This window comes from Oncorhynchus kisutch, linkage group LG30, assembly GCF_002021735.2.
Source record: "Oncorhynchus kisutch isolate 150728-3 linkage group LG30, Okis_V2, whole genome shotgun sequence".
NCBI classification, from domain to species: Eukaryota; Metazoa; Chordata; class Actinopteri; order Salmoniformes; family Salmonidae; genus Oncorhynchus; species Oncorhynchus kisutch.
The window spans coordinates 34673917-34692874 of record NC_034203.2 but is presented as its reverse complement, the minus strand read 5'-3'; the positions used below and the strand labels follow the sequence as shown (position 1 = coordinate 34692874).

The following is an 18958-nucleotide window of genomic DNA, read 5'->3' as shown; positions in this document are numbered from 1 at the left end:
GTTAATAAAAAAAAATGTCTGAAAGTCTGAGGACTGATGAAGGGATTGTGCGTTCCTGGTGTAACTTGGGCAGTTGATGCCATCCTGTTCCTGTCCCGCAGGTGTGATGTTCGGATGTACCAATCCTGTGCAGGTGTTACACGTGGTCTGCCACTGCGAGGACGATCAGCTGTCCGTCCTGTCTCCCTGTAGTGCTGTGTTAGACGTCTCACAGTATGGACATTGCAATGTATTGCCCTGGCCACATCTGCAGTCCTCATGCCTCCTTGCAGCATACCTAAGGCACGTTCACGCAGATGAGCAGGGACCCTGGGCATCTTTCTTTTGGTGTTTTTCAGAGTCAGTAGAAAGGCCTCTTTTAGTGTCCTAAGTTTTCATAACTGCTACCTTAATTGCCTACTGTCAGTAAGCTGTTAGTGTTTTAACGACTGTTCCAGAGGTGCATGTTCATTAATTGCTTATGGTTCATTGAACAAGCATGGGAAACGGTGTTTAAACCATTCACAATAAAAATCTGAAGTATTTGGAAATGTACAAATTATCTTTGAAAGACCGTTTCCTGGAAAAGGGACGTTTCTTTTTTTGATGAGTTTACTGATGGTTTATCTATAAAATGTCTTGCACAACTAACGTAATTTGTTTTGATCACCTTACACATTTATTTTGGGGTTCACCCCCGGAAACGTCATTTGCCTGATGACGCTCAAGTGGAGAACGAGAGTCTCACGGTGTAACGGCAGATCTCCTCTTCGTCTGAAGAGGAGTAAAGATCGGACCAAGATGCAGCGTTGTAAGTGTCCATAACTTCAATCAAAAAAGCACTGAACACTGAATACAAAAATAACAAAAGAAACGTGAGGAAACGAAACCGAAACAGTACCGTGTGGCGACAAACACTGACACGGAAACAGTACCGTGTGGCGACAAACACTGACACGGAAACAGTACCGTGTGGCGACAAACACTGACACGGAAACAGTACCGTGTGGCGACAAACACTGACACGGAAACAGTACCGTGTGGCGACAAACACTGACACGGAAACAGAACCGTGTGGCGACAAACACTGACACGGAAACAGTACCGTGTGGCGATAAACACTGACACGGAAACAGTACCGTGTGGCGACAAACACTGACACGGAAACAGTACCGTGTGGCGACAAACACTGACACGGAAACAGTACCGTGTGGCGACAAACACTGACACGGAAACAGAACCGTGTGACGACAAACACTGACACGGAAACAGAACCGTGTGGCGACAAACACTGACACGGAAACAGAACCGTGTGGCGACAAACACTGACACGGAAACAGTACCGTGTGGCGATAAACACTGACACGGAAACAGTACCGTGTGGCGACAAACACTGACACGGAAACAGTACCGTGTGGCGACAAACACTGACACGGAAACAGTACCGTGTGGCGACAAACACTGACACGGAAACAGAACCGTGTGACGACAAACACTGACACGGAAACAGAACCGTGTGGCGACAAACACTGACACGGAAACAGAACCGTGTGGCGACAAACACTGACACGGAAACAGTACCGTGTGGCGATAAACACTGACACGGAAACAGTACCGTGTGGCGACAAACACTGACACGGAAACAGTACCGTGTGGCGACAAACACTGACACGGAAACAGTACCGTGTGGCGATAAACACTGACACGGAAACAGTACCGTGTGGCGACAAACACTGACACGGAAACAGTACCGTGTGGCGACAAACACTGACACGGAAACAGTACCGTGTGGCGACAAACACTGACACGGAAACAGTACCGTGTGGCGACAAACACTGACACGGAAACAAACACCCACAAACCAACAGTGAAACCCAGGCTACCTAAGTATGATTCTCAATCAGAGACAACTAACGACACCTGCCTCTGATTGAGAACCATACTAGGCCAAAACAGAAACCAAACATAGAAAAACAAACATAGACTGCCCACCCCAACTCACGCCCTGACGATACTAAATAAAGACAAAACAAAGGAAATAAAGGTCAGAACGTGACACACGGCCCGTGTACACTAGCACACGATAAATTGCCACCTGCCGATGTGGGTATGCTGGCGGCATATACCAGCACATTCATTCGGTGGTGCATCAAGAATTCAGCATAGCAAGTTTATGACATTCTGGGTAAGAAATGGGTAAATATTTTTATCCATTCTCCGTTTCATGAATTTATTCACAGATACATAGGCATTGAAGCTTTTTTAAATTATTAATAAAAACTGTTTAAAATCAGAAAATGTATTTAATTGTTTATTTGCATATAATAGGCACATTTTTGAAATTCTAAATAATTGACACCTTGACACCAAATGACCTGTCGTCCAGGTAATATTTAGGTTTTTGGAGGGAGAGTATTTGCCTATAAAAAGTTATTACATCTTCATGTCTATATTTCCATCATGAATCGCAAACTGAAGAACACTACTGGATATTGAGACGATCTATCAATGGTGGAACCTGCGGCGACGGCGCTCCATGTGGGTTCCCCATCCTGATGGCCTGCTGCCGGTGTGGAGAGGACCATCTGGTGCAGGAGCTGCGGTTCTACAATGTGATGTTCCAGGGCCAGTTCAGGCTTGATAAAGCCCAGTTTGATGATCTGCTGTCCAGGATAGGACCTCACATAGCAAGGGAAGACATGACAATAGCCTATGACTAGATCAGAACAGTAACAAATAGCATTGTAACACAACATTTTTCATAGGCTACAATAAAATGCATTCTTTATGGGATTAATTGAAAAATGTGTATTGATGACATATTTGAGGTTACTGATGCTACTGTTGTATTGTGGTATCTACAGTGCATTCAGAAAGTATTCAGACGCCTTCCCTTTTCCACATTTTGTTAAGTTACAGCCTTATTCTAAAATGGGTTACATTAATATTTTACTCATCAATCTACACACAATACCCGATAACGACAAAGCAAAAACAGTTTTTTAGACATTTTTGCTAATTTATTACAAATAAAAAAACGATACCTTATTGACATAAGTATTCAGACCCTTTGCTATGAGACTTGAGATGTTTCTACAACTTGATTGTATTCCACCTGCAGTAAATTAAATTGATTATACATGATTTGGAAGGGCACACACCTGTCTAAGTAAGGTCCCACAGTTGACAGTGCATGTCAGAGCAGAAACAAAGCCATGAGGTCGAAGGAATTGTCCGTAGAGCTCTGAGAAAGGATTGTGTCGAGGCACAGATCTGGGGAAAGGTACAATTTCTTAAATGGTAGAAGTTTGGAACTACCAAGACTCTTCCTAGAGCTGGCCGCCCGGCTAAACTGAGCAATCGGGGGAGAAGGACCTTGGTCAGGGAAGTGACCAAGAATGAGATGGTCCCTCTGGCAGAGCTCCAGAGTTCCTCTATGGAGATGAAAGAAACTTCCAGAATAACAACCATCTCTGCAGCCCTCCACCAATCAGGTCTTTATGGTGGAGTGGCCAGGCGGAAGCCACTCCTCAGTAAAAGGCATAGGACAGCCTGCTTGGAGTTTGTCAATAGGAACCTCAAGGACTATTAGAGCATGACAAGCAAGATTCTCTGGACTGATTTAACCAAGATTGAACTATTTGGCCTGAATGCCAAGCGTCACGTCTGGAAGAAACCTGGCACCACCCCTACGGTGAAGCATGGTGGCAGTATCACGATGTTGGGATGTTTTTCAGCGACAGGGACTGGGAGGATAAACGGAGCAAAGTACAGAGGGACTCTCAATGAAAACCTGCTCCAGTTCACCTTTCAACAGGACAACAACCCTAAGCACACAGCCAAGACAATGCAGGAGTGGCTTCGGGACAAGTCTCAATGTCCTTGATTGGCCCAGCCAGTGCCTGGAATTGAACCCGATCAAACATGTCTAGATAGCTGTACGGCGACATCCCAATCCAACCTGACAGAGATTGAGAAAAATGGGAGAAAGTCCCCAAATACAGGTCTGCCAAGCTTGTAGCGTCATACCCAAGAAGAGTCAAGTCTGTAATTGCTCCCAAAGGTGCTGCAACAAAGTACTGCGTAAAGGGCCTGAATACTTACGTAAATGTGATATCAGTTTTTTATTTTTTATTCATTTGAAAATAATTCAACAACTGTTTTAGCTTTGTCATTATGAGGTATTGTGTGTAGATTGAAGGAATTCCAAAAAATAAATGTAGAATAAGGCTGTAACGTAACAGAATGTGGAAATAGTCAAGGGCTCTGAATAATTTCCGAATGCACTAAATATATATTAATTTGTGATGCTGTCCTTGTAGAAAAGGCTAGACCAATTTTTCTATGCACCCCTAGTTTGTCCCGTTAGTTAGAATGTCCGACAGTGCATCAGTTAATCACCCCTAACTTTCTATCCAATCAAGAGACATTCTCTTTAGCCTGCTAGTTGTAACTCCCACTTCCAGCCAGTGAATTTCAGTGAAGACCGAGAACGGATAGTGCACGATTATCCACAGAAGTAATAAGAAGACAAGTTGCAGCATGTTTAACTGTATTTGTGTGTGCATCTAAATAAATAAAAAACTACAGTTCATTAAAGAACCCTAGAGTACCTGTGTGGTTCATGATGGTGAGGTGACAAGTCAATAAAGACGACATCCAAACTGGTCTAGTAGGCAGCCTTGTAGTGATTCAATATCCAACCCAGCTACCTAGCTTAGCTATCACAACACAGGTGTAACCCTGCCCTATTTTACAATCCATCATATGATTCTGTGGTCACATGCTGTACATGCACAATGTTATCATGTGTTATGAAAGATATTATACTGAAGTAATCCACAATGACCTGGTGACGTAAAAGTCTGACATTATCTTCCTTATTACTACAGATACCTTGTAACTGGAGATTACTTCAAAACCATTGCCTAGTTACCGTGCAGGTTGGGTGCATCATCAAGAGGTTCACATTAGGGAATTCATGCCTGCCCCAACCAAGGACGACTGGAGGGCCAAAGCTACTGGCTTTGAAGAACGGTGGAACTTTCCTCATCGTCTGGGATCAGTGGATGGTAAGCTTGTGGTCTTGCAATCCCCCCTAAACTCCAGCTCCCTGTTCTACAACTACAAGGGGACATTTTCCATTGTCCTCTTGGCGGTTGTGGATGCCAATTACCTCTTCCGGTTAGTGGATGTCGGCAGCTTTGGGAGGAAGAGCGGCAATCTGCCGTTGGTCCTCAGGGATGGCACCCTGGACCTCCCCGAAGACAGCCTGATTCTGGAGCAGAGCACCGGGGACGAGTGGTGCCCGGGTCAGCTGTTTGTTCACCTGCCCATAATTGCTAATATCCTATCCGCAACCGTCCGACAATATGTGATAAAGTGAAAAGCTGAGGCCTCTACGCAACCCTAACCTGCAAATATAGAAAATGCGCTATAGGCTACAGTATGCAGAACAATTTTTTGGACAGGGGGGACAGGATTTGTTGTTGTTGCTTGATTTAGATGTTTCTGCTTATAATTTCCAACATTTTGATAGGCTATTTGTTAGTCAATGTCAGAGTATTGTCGGAAGATATCTTTAGGGTGTTGGCCAGTTCTCTGTTCTACCCTGCGTGGTGTTACAGCGGACCCATATATATGAAAATTGCATTGACCACTTATTGCTTAGCTAATAAAAAATACATAGCATAAAATCGGTGACTCAGTGTCATACTTATCCTGATACCAGATTCGATCAGCGCAACCCTTTACAATACTCCTGGTATTGGATATGACTGAAAAACAATGTCTCACAGACATTCATACATGACCCGTACCTTTATTTGCCAAAGTAGAGTACATGATCAGTGAATATATTCAATGTACAGGCTACAATGCCAGAAACTCATGCTTGGTAATAACTACATGTATTTACAGTACAACTTGCATCCTTGGCACAAAGTTATTACTTTTCACTCAATCAATAGGGTAGCCTAGTGGTTAGAGTGTTGGACTAGTAACTGGAAGGTTGCAAGTTCAAACCCCTGAGCTGACAAGGTACAAATCTGTCGTTCTGCCCCTGAACAGGCAGTTAACTCACTGTTCCTAGGCCGTCATTGAAAATAAGAATTTGTTCTTAACTGACTTGCCTGGTTAAATAAAGGTAAAAAAAAAAAAAAGCTTTTCAGAGTGTCTTGAAGTCAATACAACCAGCTATGATAGCTGAGGTTCATAGCTAGCTATTTAATATTGACATTTAACAATCATGTGCATATTTATTGGGGATTAATGATTAACTGGTGGAAGCAATTAAAAACACTGTTCTGAACTAATATTTATACCAAACATTTTAGGTTCCATACACAGATCGGCTACATAGCTAGCTACACATCCATAGGCATACAATTATTGTTATCCTCCACTACACAAAAAGCAAGAAAATAGTTAGCTAACTACATTACTTCAACTGCATTGCATGGAAAATATCAGCAAGGCCAGCTTACAAAATTGTCCATTCAATTTTGCAGTAAATGCTTTAGCTAGCTAGATTCTTTACATCCACTGTTTCACAAGACGACAGTCTGGTTTGATGGTTTTCTCAGGAGACCCTAAAACATGAAACACAAATTACAATTTCATACTCATGTCAAGATGCCCATAAAGGTAACGTTAGCGAGCTAGCAGGCTAATTTGAGCCAGTCAGCAAGCTTGCTAAATAGCAATTTTCGTAAATTAACTTTATGACAAAAAAATATGCATAATCATTTCTCTACATTAACTAACATACTCAACTGTCCCCCCTAGTATTTTTGTCAGCCATCTTTTCTGGGGAAAGTCTCCAGCGATGAGTCTCAGAGCGTAATATTCATGATAGGAATCACTCCACATGATTGGTCATTGGCCAGCGTTTGCCGCTTGTGATTTGCACGAAGTTGGGAAATTCTGTTCTTTTCCACCGCTGCACACGCCGTGCCAACGGACCCGTCCGCTAGCGTACGGCCCTCATACAAGCGCATTTTCATCCACGTTCCCTTTCCTCGCCGCCTATCCTGTTTTAACTTGTACCTTTTTCAAAAGGACGGAAGAAATTGCGCAGGAGTTGAGCAAATCCAATTGTACTGGTTATGTATCTGTAGGCTACAAGATAGTGATGGGTCGTTTCGCGAACAAATGGCTCTTTTTGAACGGATCTTTTCGTAACCGAATCACTTGTTCACTTGGCTCGCTGATTTTGATACTGTTACTACTACTTGCTGACCTCGTGACAGCTATCTGCAGATAAAAATATTATCTGAAGCTGGTAATTCTTCACTGCAAGAACAATGAGTAGTGAGGAGAGAGCCTCATTCTGGTCCACACATTTTTGCAGTGCCATCTAATCATTTGGTCAGTTAAAATGTATGTGAACACACGTGTCATGATCTGATATCATGGCAGGCAACTTTTTAGGCTTTACATGAGAGATTTGCAATTGCTTCATAGTCGTAGGTACATTTTTTTTAAGCGCGACTGAACGAAGAGTCGTTTGGGAACCAAATGTCTCTTTTAGCTGAATGTAGCCAAATGATCCGGCTCACCGAAAAGATTCGGGATGTCCATCCCTAGTACCAGAAGCATGGCTTTCATTTCTATAGAAACTGTCAGATCCCGCCCATTATATTTTCTGCGTTCTAAAAGTGAAATTGGATAAGTTCCATTTCTATAGAAACATGAGTGACCCAGTGACATCACAGATCAGCCTTTGTAAAACTCAGTTTTTCTTACCCTTGTTTTGTATCTGCCCTGTGTACTGGTTATGTGTATGTAGGCTATAAGAAGCACCTTTTAGTTAGTTTCATTCTCGGGTTCTGTTGATAGAGAAGAGAGAAGTCAAGACTAGATTATGGTATTTGGCTGCACAAGAAGGTGAGATGATTATTATTATTAATACTTTTTTGATGTGAGGACTTATTACATCACATTACAATACAGTATTAATCATGTTTACAAGTTTCCAAATGTTATTTTAGAAAAAACCTTATAGTTTAAAAAACTTGTTGGGACCATACTCCTGTCTTTTTTAAAGATTGTTTTGCTTTACTTGTTTTAGAAAATCTCATTCTCTGAGCAATTGTATTAGTATAAATTAATATAATTTCAGATTTTGCATACAATATAGCTTAGTATATTTATTTTATGCAGACTTTTTGCTCATCTTTATCAAGGGTGCCAATAATCTTTTACCTGGTAGGTCAGATTAACGTGACATTTCACTCCAAAGTGAAAATTTGATATTTATGAAACCAACATTTTCAGATCTTTAACTGTTTTTTGGTCCTGAACACTTTTTAAAGGGCCAGTGCAGTCAAATGGAGTGTTTCCTGGTTTTATTTATTTATAAAAACCACACCACAAAAAAAACTAGATACAAAACTGAACAAATATACAAAACTGAAAAAGGTTTGTTAAAACAGGTAACAAAACCCATTAATCATAAATGTACAAATTAACATCAGCAATCTTCAACTTAAATGCACCAAATACCTGTTCATGCCTGTCACTGCCAGAAATACATTTCAGGCATATTGTTTTCCCGTCTATGAGAGCCAGCTTCTCCTGGTGGATATGACAGATGGCAACATGGTTCAATCTGCTTTGTGTCTTTGTTGATCGCAGCCACGTCTTCAAACTCCATGACAACCAAATGAAATCAGAATGAAGGCAACAACATTTCTTTTGTTTTGACTACAGGCAGCAAAGATGAGTTGAACCGATAGTTCCAATCTCTGTGTGATGTAAATGTGCAACATGCTTTCCTACCACACTGCCTTATAATGACTGGTCTTAACAATGATTGGGTTAGCTTTTTAACATGATACATTCTGCTTTTATTAGCAAAATGATGTATTAACTGTCTGGCAATAGGTATAGCTAGCTAGCTGACCACATAGTACCAGTCTATTATGAATTGTACAGTCCCCAAATATTTTTCTTGTCAGCACTCAAGTTTTCAAGATGTGTAACTTTCAAAATACAGAAATCATTCCCTATGATCCATTTTGCATCATATGATGCTGCGGTTTGATAAAATAAAGGAAACACTTGAGTAAATGAAGGACACAAAGTATATTGAAAGTAGGTGCCTCCACACAGGTGTGGTTCTTGAGTTAATTACGCAAGTAACATCCCATCATGTTTAGGGTCAAATTGCCCAGTTGCCCGTTATTGTGGTTACATGGCTAGAAGAAGAGATGTCAGTGACTTTGAAAGAGGGGCCTCAAAGGGGGTTTAAAGTGTGTGTCACCAGATCTCAATCCAATTAAACACTTACGGGAAATTCTGGAGTGGTGCCTGAGACAGCGTTTTCCACCACCATCAACAAAACACTAAATTATGGAATTTCTTGTGGAAGAATGGTGCCAAGGTGCATTGAAGCTATTCTGGCTGTTCGTGGTGGCCCAGTGCCCTATTAAGAAACTTTATGTTGGTGCTTCCTTTATTTTGGCAGCTACCTGTACATAAATAATTAGCCTACATCTCAAAGTGTTGTCTAGGTGATATAATGTAGGATAATTAACATGAACGTTTAAAGGCTTAATTCTGTTTACATCCTTGAGGGATGTTTGTCAAATCAAATGTTCATAACAGAAAGAAAGGGCCGTGCCTGGTGCACACATCACCTTGCAATCCGAGCGGAGGCCGTTTGAAACACTTTTACCATTAACATCATTATTTAAAACATGGAGGTTTATGTCATTTCATGAGGCATGTCTTACTTTGTTTCAAAGTAGCCTAACCAAAATCAGACCATAGAAATGTTGAGGGAATTATTTTATAAACACTTCCTTATGCCATTGAAACCAGCATTTCTCTCATGTTCAACTTCCTTTCATTGTCCAGCAGACAAAGACACAATCTGACGGGCGCCCTTCATTTCGAGCCCTGTAGCTACCTCTCCTCAGCAAACACCACAAAGAGAGGAAGATAGCGAGAGCATAATATACTTAGTGCACGGTGATGAAGTAAGTATACCCCCGTAAGTTATGCGCCTGCAAAATTCTTGCTTGAGATTGTTATTTGCTAAAAAGCTACTTTTGTCCACTTGAATGAAAATCTACTATAGTAAGGAACTTCATTGTTACCCAGAAATGATTTGATATTGATAGAAAATATCTGCATTGGAACTGTAATGTATTACCAACCACTAGAAATAAGTTACAGGTATCATTCCAAACGTTGACACAACCGTTGTTTTGTCTTAGGTCGACCATGGTTGGAAGGGACATCCTGGGTTGTTTCATATTGTGTCTGTCTCTGGCCTCAGTATGCGCTGTCAGAGGAACCCTTAGTTCAATAAAGGACCTCAAGGGAATAGAGTTTGGTCACACCTCTCCTCGACACGGCCTCATGCTGCTCCACTGGCTAGCCAACAACATTTACAATGACAACAATAGCAACATGAGACTCAATTTCAACCCAGCCAGGAGAGACTATGGCTTTCATTTCTATAGAAATGCAGATAATCCCCATCCATTACCTATTCTGCCCCATCAACATGAAAGTTACTACTCACTAGGGAACCTTGTTCACAATAACAACAACGTTGCTTTGGCACTTCCTGATTATGTAACTCGAAGATTCTACAACTCAAGGGGACATGAGAACAACAGGGACAGGGTCATACTCAGAGTTAGGGAGGAAGAGTCCAATCAGTTCATAGTAGATGAGGTCTATGTCACACAGCACTATCCACCAAATGGAAACACAGGAACTGGCTATGATCCAGACAATACATACCTTGTCAGTTTCAACCTCTTAACACAAATCCAACGTCTCGCAACCATTGACCGAAATGGCATTCCACGTATATATGATGTAGAGATCAACCACAACAGTCTGCAAGAACTGGAAAATATCTGGGGACACACACCTGGTCTGGCACTTCTTCTGGCAATTGTATTGTCCTTTACATTTAGGGCGCAATCATGTCGTGTAACATCACAAAGTACTTTGAAGCATGAAGATAATGCATTGATTAAGCTTGAGGTGAAAACCACAGATAGAGGAAAAGCCAGGATCATCTGGAGTGGGATCCCCAACAGGCTATTAGACCAGGGTTTAATGGTGGTTCTTCATAGGAACAATAACAGTGACAGTAAGAGCGAGCTGGACAGATCGTCAGTCGGGGGCAAAGCCTCTGGGAGCTATAACACCTCAGTACCCCTTAACCCTGGTCTCCAGGTCAGGCTCCGTAAGGAGGTAAACAATTGGTGGAATTACTTGGGCTTTGGGTCCACTATCGAAGAGGAGATCTGGAGAGGTTCTGAGTTTCACGATGCCAACCGAGAGATTCCTGTTGATATTAACGGACATGACGCCAGTCTGCAGCTCTTCGTAAAGGATGGAAAGGCCTGCGCTCGTCTGTATGTAAAGAAATCCTTCACTGCCTGGAAGAAAACGTTTCATAACTCCTGGGTTGGGTTCTACTCTTCTGAAGGCACCCTGGATTATAACACCTGGCAATGGGCTGTAAAGTTCTCTGAGGAAAAAGGCTCACATCAGGCTGATATACCTGGGTATGACATCTATGTGTATGAGTCTAGTATGACCATGTCTCCTGGGGTCCAGGTCAGATTCATGCTGGAGAAATATGGGGGTGAAAAGGCACGCACTCCACCCTGGGAGAGACTTGTCCAGTGGTGAGCTCACCTGATAACATGATATATGATGTTGATATTCTCATTTTTAACTGCTTGTGTAATTGCTTTTGTTCAACATTTCTATACCCTGTTTTTCATTGAGATGTATTTTAATTGTTCATCTGTGTGAAGTGTAAAAGAGAACCTGTTCCCAAAAAGCTACCTGGTATCCCTTCTGTTCCTCTTTCTTTGCTATTTTGAGGGGATGACTACAGGTTGTTGGTGTGGGAGGGAGACTTGACCTGTCCTCATGACAAATCATTCAGTACATTAAAGAGTCTTTTTCTCTTTCTTTCTGTTTGATGTATCATGGGCGGGAGACCTTTGTAGGGAAAGAGTGGATACCTAGTCAGTTGTACAACTGAATGCATTCAACTAAAATGCATATTCCTCATTTTACCCAATTGCTCTGAATCCACGTCATCGGTGCCCGGGGAGCAGTTGTTGGGGGTTAATTGCCATGCTCAAGGGCAGAACGGCAGATTTTTCCACCTTGGCGGCCTGAGGATTTGAACCAGTAACCTTACTGGGTTGCTGGCCCAATGCTCTAAAACCACCATGCTACCTGCTTTTGTTGTTTCTGTTTTTGTTGGTGTTCATTTTTGTGTTTAGTGAAAATTCTATAAAAATGGAATCACAAAAAAACTATGATAAATTCAGAGAAAATATACAAGAAAAACCTAAGAAAAACAAACAAAATGGTGGTTTTAATCATCCCAGGATCCACTCTTGAGCCCTTCAATGATATGTTCCTGGAAGTGAGTGTGAAAAGATAGACTGGGATTATGATGGAGCTGGATAATGGTGATTTTGGACAAATCTCATATCAGTAGTCGGTCTATAGTGGTTTCCATACCTATTCACACTATTGTTTGCAAGCGGAGTCAGCCATTACCCACCAGCCAGTCCTGAACCACCATTTAGGAAAGTGAAACACATAATGTAAGGTCAGCCCAGAGCGGTGGGGAACTCCATCCCCATGAACCACAGTGTGATGTAGCAACTGATTTAGACCAGGGAATCCTGATGACTTCACTCTCAGACCAATCATTGGTATTAAAGGATCAGGTACATTTAGTGCCAGTCAAAGGGAGAAGAGAAACATCAGCAGACATTGTGGCTCCCAGGAACCCATGTTGCATACCTCTGGTCCAACCATATCTGTGTGATATACTGCCCTCTACTGGACGTTACAAAGTACTATATTTATCTCACATCAGGTCTGAGTTTCATTTAGATATTTTTGACCCAGAGTCATACAAAATTGTGTGTTTCTCTACTCCAACAATTAATCCACAGATAAAAGGGAAAACCTAGTTAGTCTGATTAATCTTTGATTACGTACTGAGTATGTGGGTTAGTATTACTGTGGTATCTACTTACGTTCACATACACCGTTTCATGGTTGCTGTCATCTTTCTTATTGGGATTACTCTCCCTGCTCACTGGACAGACAGCCGTATGCTGTGAACATGCTCTGGGAACTCTGTTTAATATCTTCAGCTCTCCGTCAACAAACAATTGTAATAATTCAATGGATGTTTTGTGCGCAAAGGTGATGACTAAAGTGTCTTATTAGGAATTTTCTCATTTGACTTTATGGTGCCATCAGTGGGAATTGTCTTTCTCAGCCGTGATTCAGTTAAACTGCAATACCGAAACAATGCTGTAGATGCAGCCAAAGTGTTCTTCGAGACTGAAACCCTGGCCCCTTGATTACCCTGCTCGTGAAAACAAAGAGGAGATGGGTCTCGGTATCAGCTGAATCAGAATATATTTTGATACTTAGATATTTCTTAATTCCATTATTTTAATTGTATATGTTGTTGTCAATTGTTACACACTACTGCACTGTTGGAGCTAGGAACACATTTCGCTATACCCACATTAACATCTGCTAAATATGTGTATGTGACCAATACAATTTGATTTGGTTTGAAGTGGTACTCGCTAAGCGTGACGTCCTTTACACATTCTCACATTGTAGTTGTAACTTCTCAACAGTAAACCACCCAAATACAAAACATATTTTCAATAAACAGTTTTAATATTGACTCATTACCCAGGTAGCATTAGCAATTTAGGGTTTATATGCCTTGCTCAAGGCCACAATGGCAGCATAGGGGTTGGAACCAGACCTGTGTGTAAATAGTACATTTCAAATACTCTAACTAGCCGTACTTGATGATTGAGCTTGCCTGGTGCAATGGAACCTATGGAATAGTCCAATGAGTGTAGAACCCATCAATCTGGCACTCCAGATTGGCTCAAACAAATGGTTGAAGTATTTTATCAATTTCAAATACTATTTGAACCCAATTGTAAATCCCCCTCCAAGGCAGCAGGGGATGGCACCTGAAAAGTGATGTAGGTGTGGTTAAACTTGTGTAAGTATTGTGTTAGCTCCCAAAGCTAATGCCTACGCTTAAGCTCAGCAGGGTAACACAATCTTGTGGCCTGCAGGTGACCTAGGCTAGAAACCAGTCTATTTATCTGGTGAAGTGACCTGGATAAGTGTCTGTGTGGAGGTGGTGAAATGGGTGGTGGAGAGTAACGAAGATGGTTCTGCATGTTTAGTAACCTAAAGAGGCTAGAGAGACAGGCCAGTAACTGGAAGGTTGTCAGTTCAACCCTGGGTCTCTTGTTACCTTGAACAATGGGGCCACGTGTAATGTAGCCTAGAGGTTGGAGGGGAGGCTAACTTCTGGGGGGGTTACTGGTTTGAATAATGGGGCTGATTGAAAAAATCTGGTGGACGTGAACCTGCAACTGGAGGGTTGCTGGTGTCTGCCGTTGTGCTCGAGGAAGGCACAACCACAAATCAGTCTAAAGTGTAGTCTTCTTCTTTAAGGAAGCTAGCACAAGTCTTACACAAGATTACTCAACAAGAAAGTGCGGTTCACCAAACAAAAAAACAACCCGTGTTACACTTCACCCCATTTGACCTTCCCCTCCTAGCAGAGACCCGTCCGGGCACAGACTGGTTTCTAACCCGGGGCTCCTGGGCACCACAAGGTCTCAAACAAGGTTACTCATCATGATACACAGCCTGTTGTACAATGGCTAACTGTGTGTAGAGGTGTGTGTGTGTGTGTGTGTGTGTAATTGGTGGTATGTGGTATCAAATTGAGGGAAGTAATACGTAAAAACATTGATTTTGTGGAAATTCTACACATGGGACACCTGGAGTCAATAAACAATGATTTATGTAAGATTAACAGCAAGCTGGAGAGATCACAGTCAAACTTAGATGCATAAAGTACCAGTCTGAAGTGAGCTCCGCTGGGGCAGTCTCATTAGTTCTCTTATATACTGCTGACACAGACAAGTTATAGTTGCATGATTTAGCTAATTTATAATTAAATTCATCATTAACGTTTAGTTCATGCATGTGACAAACCAATACCTCACAAGGCTTCTTCTCTCCAATCTGAGACTGTCACGGTTTTCCTGTTGTGAAGGAGAAGCGGACCAAAATGCGACGTGATTATAGTGATTCATGTTTAATAACAAAAAGGATAAACATGAACACTACAAAAACAACAAACGTGGAAAACCAAAACAGCCCTATCTGGTGCAAAACACAGAGACAGGAACAATCACCCACAAACACACAGTGAAACCCAGGCTACCTAAATATGGTTCCCAATCAGAGACAATGACTAACACCTGCCTCTGATTGAGAACCATATCAGGCCAGACATAGAAATAGACAAACTAGACATGTAACATAGAATGCCCACTCAGCTCACACCCTGACCAACCAAAACATAGAAACATACAAAGAAAACTATGGTCAGGGTGTGACAGAGACCTTGAATCTGAGATATCCCTTTGTTCTCAAAACAAGGTTCTGGGCGTACTGCCAAATTGCTCTACTGATAGTGAGGATTCTTCCCAGGTATACATTCAGTCAGTCACTTGCATGAACTCAGAAATTGGTTATTAGAAAAGCACAAACATCCATCACAGTATGTTATTACAAGACTTGTTGAAGTTATTATTGTTATTCTTAAAAAATATATGTATTTGCCTGAATACGTAATAACCAGTGGGTAAGGTAATAACTTATTACATTTAGTGGAAAAGTTCATACGTTAACCGTTCAACATTTAACCAGGTTATCCGGCAAATTATATTTTATTACATAGAAACTCTATTACATTAACCGTTGCTACATGCCCTCCTAAGTCGTAGAATGTACTGTGTTTCTCTCACATGAAGGAGGGCTCAGGGCTGAGTTTCATTCCAAAAAGTAGGTTTCTTCTTTCTACCCTTATCACATTTTCCGGTCATTATAACCTTATTCATTCTACCTATATTAAACAAAATGTGTATTTAGTATATAAATGTATTCTAACCCATTGTGTAAAATAACCTAAATGAAAATGTTAGTAGATGCATGTCTAATAAACAAACACAAACTGTACCTTTCATAAATACAAAGATATGTTTAACTTGTTGCCTAGAAACAGGAAAATCACACTGTTGAAATTGCGTACAGTGTTGATTCCCTCCACTGCCTTCACCCTGGGAGACAAGACGTTATGTTTCAGGAAAAGTTATGGCAACGTTCTTCTGCTCCTAAGCAACAAGCTACCAACTGTTCAGGGTAAGGTATTTAGCGTAGAAGGACGAGAACAACTCTACTGAAATGAAACTCAGCCATGAGTTGTCCTCCATGTTGGCTATGCGTGATAAATATAATACTTTATAATGACCAATAGAGGGCAGTACATCACAGAGCTGTGGCTAGACCATAGGTGTGCACCATGGGTTCCTGGGAGCCACAGTATCTGCTGATTGTCCTTTGACTGGCACTTAACTTACCTGACCCATTTATGCCCCTGATTGGTCTGAGTGAATTATTTTGGTTTGTCTAAATCAGTTGCTACATCATACTAACATGCTGACCAAACCGGACACACGCGAGCGACCGTGTGCCATCGTACGCATGTTGATTTTGTTTACCCACACCAGAAGCGATCAGGACACGCAGGTTGAAATATCAAAACAGACTCTGAACTAATTATATTTATTTGGGGAGAGGTCAAAAATCATTAAACATTTGACAATTTAGCTAGCTAGCTTGCTGTTGAAAGCTAATTTGTCCTGGGATATAAACATTGGGTTGTTATTTTACCTGAAATGCACAAGGTCCTCTACACCCACAATTCATCCACAGATAAAACGGTAAAACGAATTCCTTTCTCGTCATCTCTCCTCCTTCCTCAGGCTTCTTCTTCTTATTTTTGACTTAATATGGCGGTTGGCAACCAACTTTACAGCATTACTCCAACCTACCGGAGTGTGGAGCTAAATTCATCTTTCAATCACCCATGTGAGTATATGCTTCTAAAAACCTATGAGGAGATGGGAGAGGCCGGACTTGCAGGGTGTTGAGCGTCACAAATAGAACCGATTTCTATTTTAGTGCCTGGCCACGCAGATGCTCGCTGACGCCCACGAGCAGTGTGAGTGCAATGACTGAATAATATGTATGTGTATATTTATTTTGCAAACCTCGCGCACACAACATGTCCGGTCAACACGTAAAGCTCCAGGACTGGCTGGTCGCTGATTAGTCATGGCTGATTATTTTTTCAGCTCTGTCTCTCTATCTGCGATTGTTACAGATCTGCCTGTGACCATCCCAACACAAACTACCCACTAGGCAAACACTGGTTGAATCAACACAAACTCTGGATTACCACACCAAACCCACCAGAGGTTAATGTTGTAGGCCCATGGTTAATAGATCCATGAATTAGGATGGGTAATTAAAAGTACAGGGTAATCGCTCTCTCTCACTCTCTCACACACACAGAGGAACGAGTACACATGCTGCACTGCACTATATGAATTGGTCATTCAAAAGGGAGGTGGGGGAGGGAAATAAGCTCACACTGACATTTCAGCGTCATGGGGTCTGAATCATGTAGCATGGACATGGGACATGTCAGCTAAATAACGTAATTAAGAGTCTGATCATATTGGAGGGAACGACTTCTGTTCTCAGTAGAACAACGCATACTCCAGGTGTGAAGGGAGAAAAGAGAGGGAGAAGGACGGTGTAGTGGGCTGGGATTGGATGGCCCGGCCAATGCTAAATCCTATCATAACTCATTCAAAATACACTTTACCTCATCAATATTCTGTCAAGAGTCTTATGAGTTACTGGAAAGTGATACAAATGTATTTGGAGTGGATAAGTAACCTAAAAAACTCAATAACAGTAAAGAAACAGTCAGGCTCCATAAGGAGGTAAAAAATTGGTGGAATTACTTGGGGTTTGGGTCCACTATCGAAGAGGAGATCTGGAGAGGTTCTGAGTTTCACGATGCCAACTGAGAGATTCCTGTGGATATTAACGGACATGACGCCAGTCTGCAGCTCTTCGTAAAGGATGGAAAGGCCTGCGCTTGTCTGTATGTAAAGAAATCCTTCACTGCCTGGAAGAAAACGTTTCATAACTCCTGGGTTGGGTTCTACTCTTCTGAAGGCACCCTGGATTATAACACCTGGCAATGGGCTGTACATTTCTCTGAGGAAAGCCGCAGATATACCTGGGTATGATGTCTATGTGTATGAGTCTAGTATGACCATGTCTCCTGGGGTCCAGGTCAGATTCATGCTGGAGAAATATGGGGGTGAAAAGGCACGCACTCCACCCTGGGAGAGACTTGTCCAGTGGTGAGCTCACCTGATAACATGATATATGACGTTGATATTCTCATTTTTAACTGCTTGTGTAACTGCTTTTGTTCAACATTTATATACCCTGTTTTTCATTTGGTTTAATTGCTAATCTGTGTAAAAGAGAATCTGTTCCCAAAAATCCCTTCTGTTCCTCTTTCTTTGCTATTTTGAGGGGATGACAAACATGCTGTTGTTGTGGGTGGATGACTTGACCTGTCCTCATGACAAACATGCTGTTGTTGTGGGTGGATGGCTTGACCTGTCCTCATGACAAACATGCTGTTGTTGTGGGTGGATGACTTGACCTGTCCTCATGACAAACATGCTGTTGTTGTGGGTGGATGGCTTGACCTGTCCTCATGACAAACATGCTGTTGTTGTGGGTGGATGACTTGACCTGTCCTCATGACAAACATGCTGTTGTTGTGGGTGGATGGCTTGACCTGTCCTCATGACAAACATGCTGTTGTTGTGGGTGGATGACTTGACCTGTCCTCATGACAAACATGCTGTTGTTGTGGGTGGATGACTTGACCTGTCCTCATGACAAACATGTTGTTGTTGTGGGTGGATGGCTTGACCTGTCCTCATGACAAACATGCTGTTGGTGTGGGTGGATG

General features: G+C 41.9%; 1 protein-coding gene across 2 annotated transcripts; it reads left to right on the top strand.

Annotated features, from left to right (window-relative positions):
* The first annotated feature begins 7670 nt into the window (after positions 1-7670).
* LOC109874491 (uncharacterized) lies at positions 7671-11930 on the top strand. Of its 2 annotated transcripts, none has more exons than XM_031809945.1 (3): positions 7671-7866; positions 9844-9962; positions 10203-11930. In XM_031809945.1, the coding sequence occupies exons 2-3, from the start codon at positions 9958-9960 to the stop codon at positions 11641-11643; spliced, it is 1446 nt and encodes a 481-aa protein (XP_031665805.1). In that variant the 5' UTR covers positions 7671-7866; positions 9844-9957; the 3' UTR covers positions 11644-11930. The 2 variants fall into 2 exon arrangements, with proteins under 2 accessions (XP_031665805.1, XP_031665804.1); XM_031809944.1 differs by having other exon boundaries at positions 9841-9962.
* The last annotated feature ends 7028 nt before the right edge of the window (positions 11931-18958 follow it).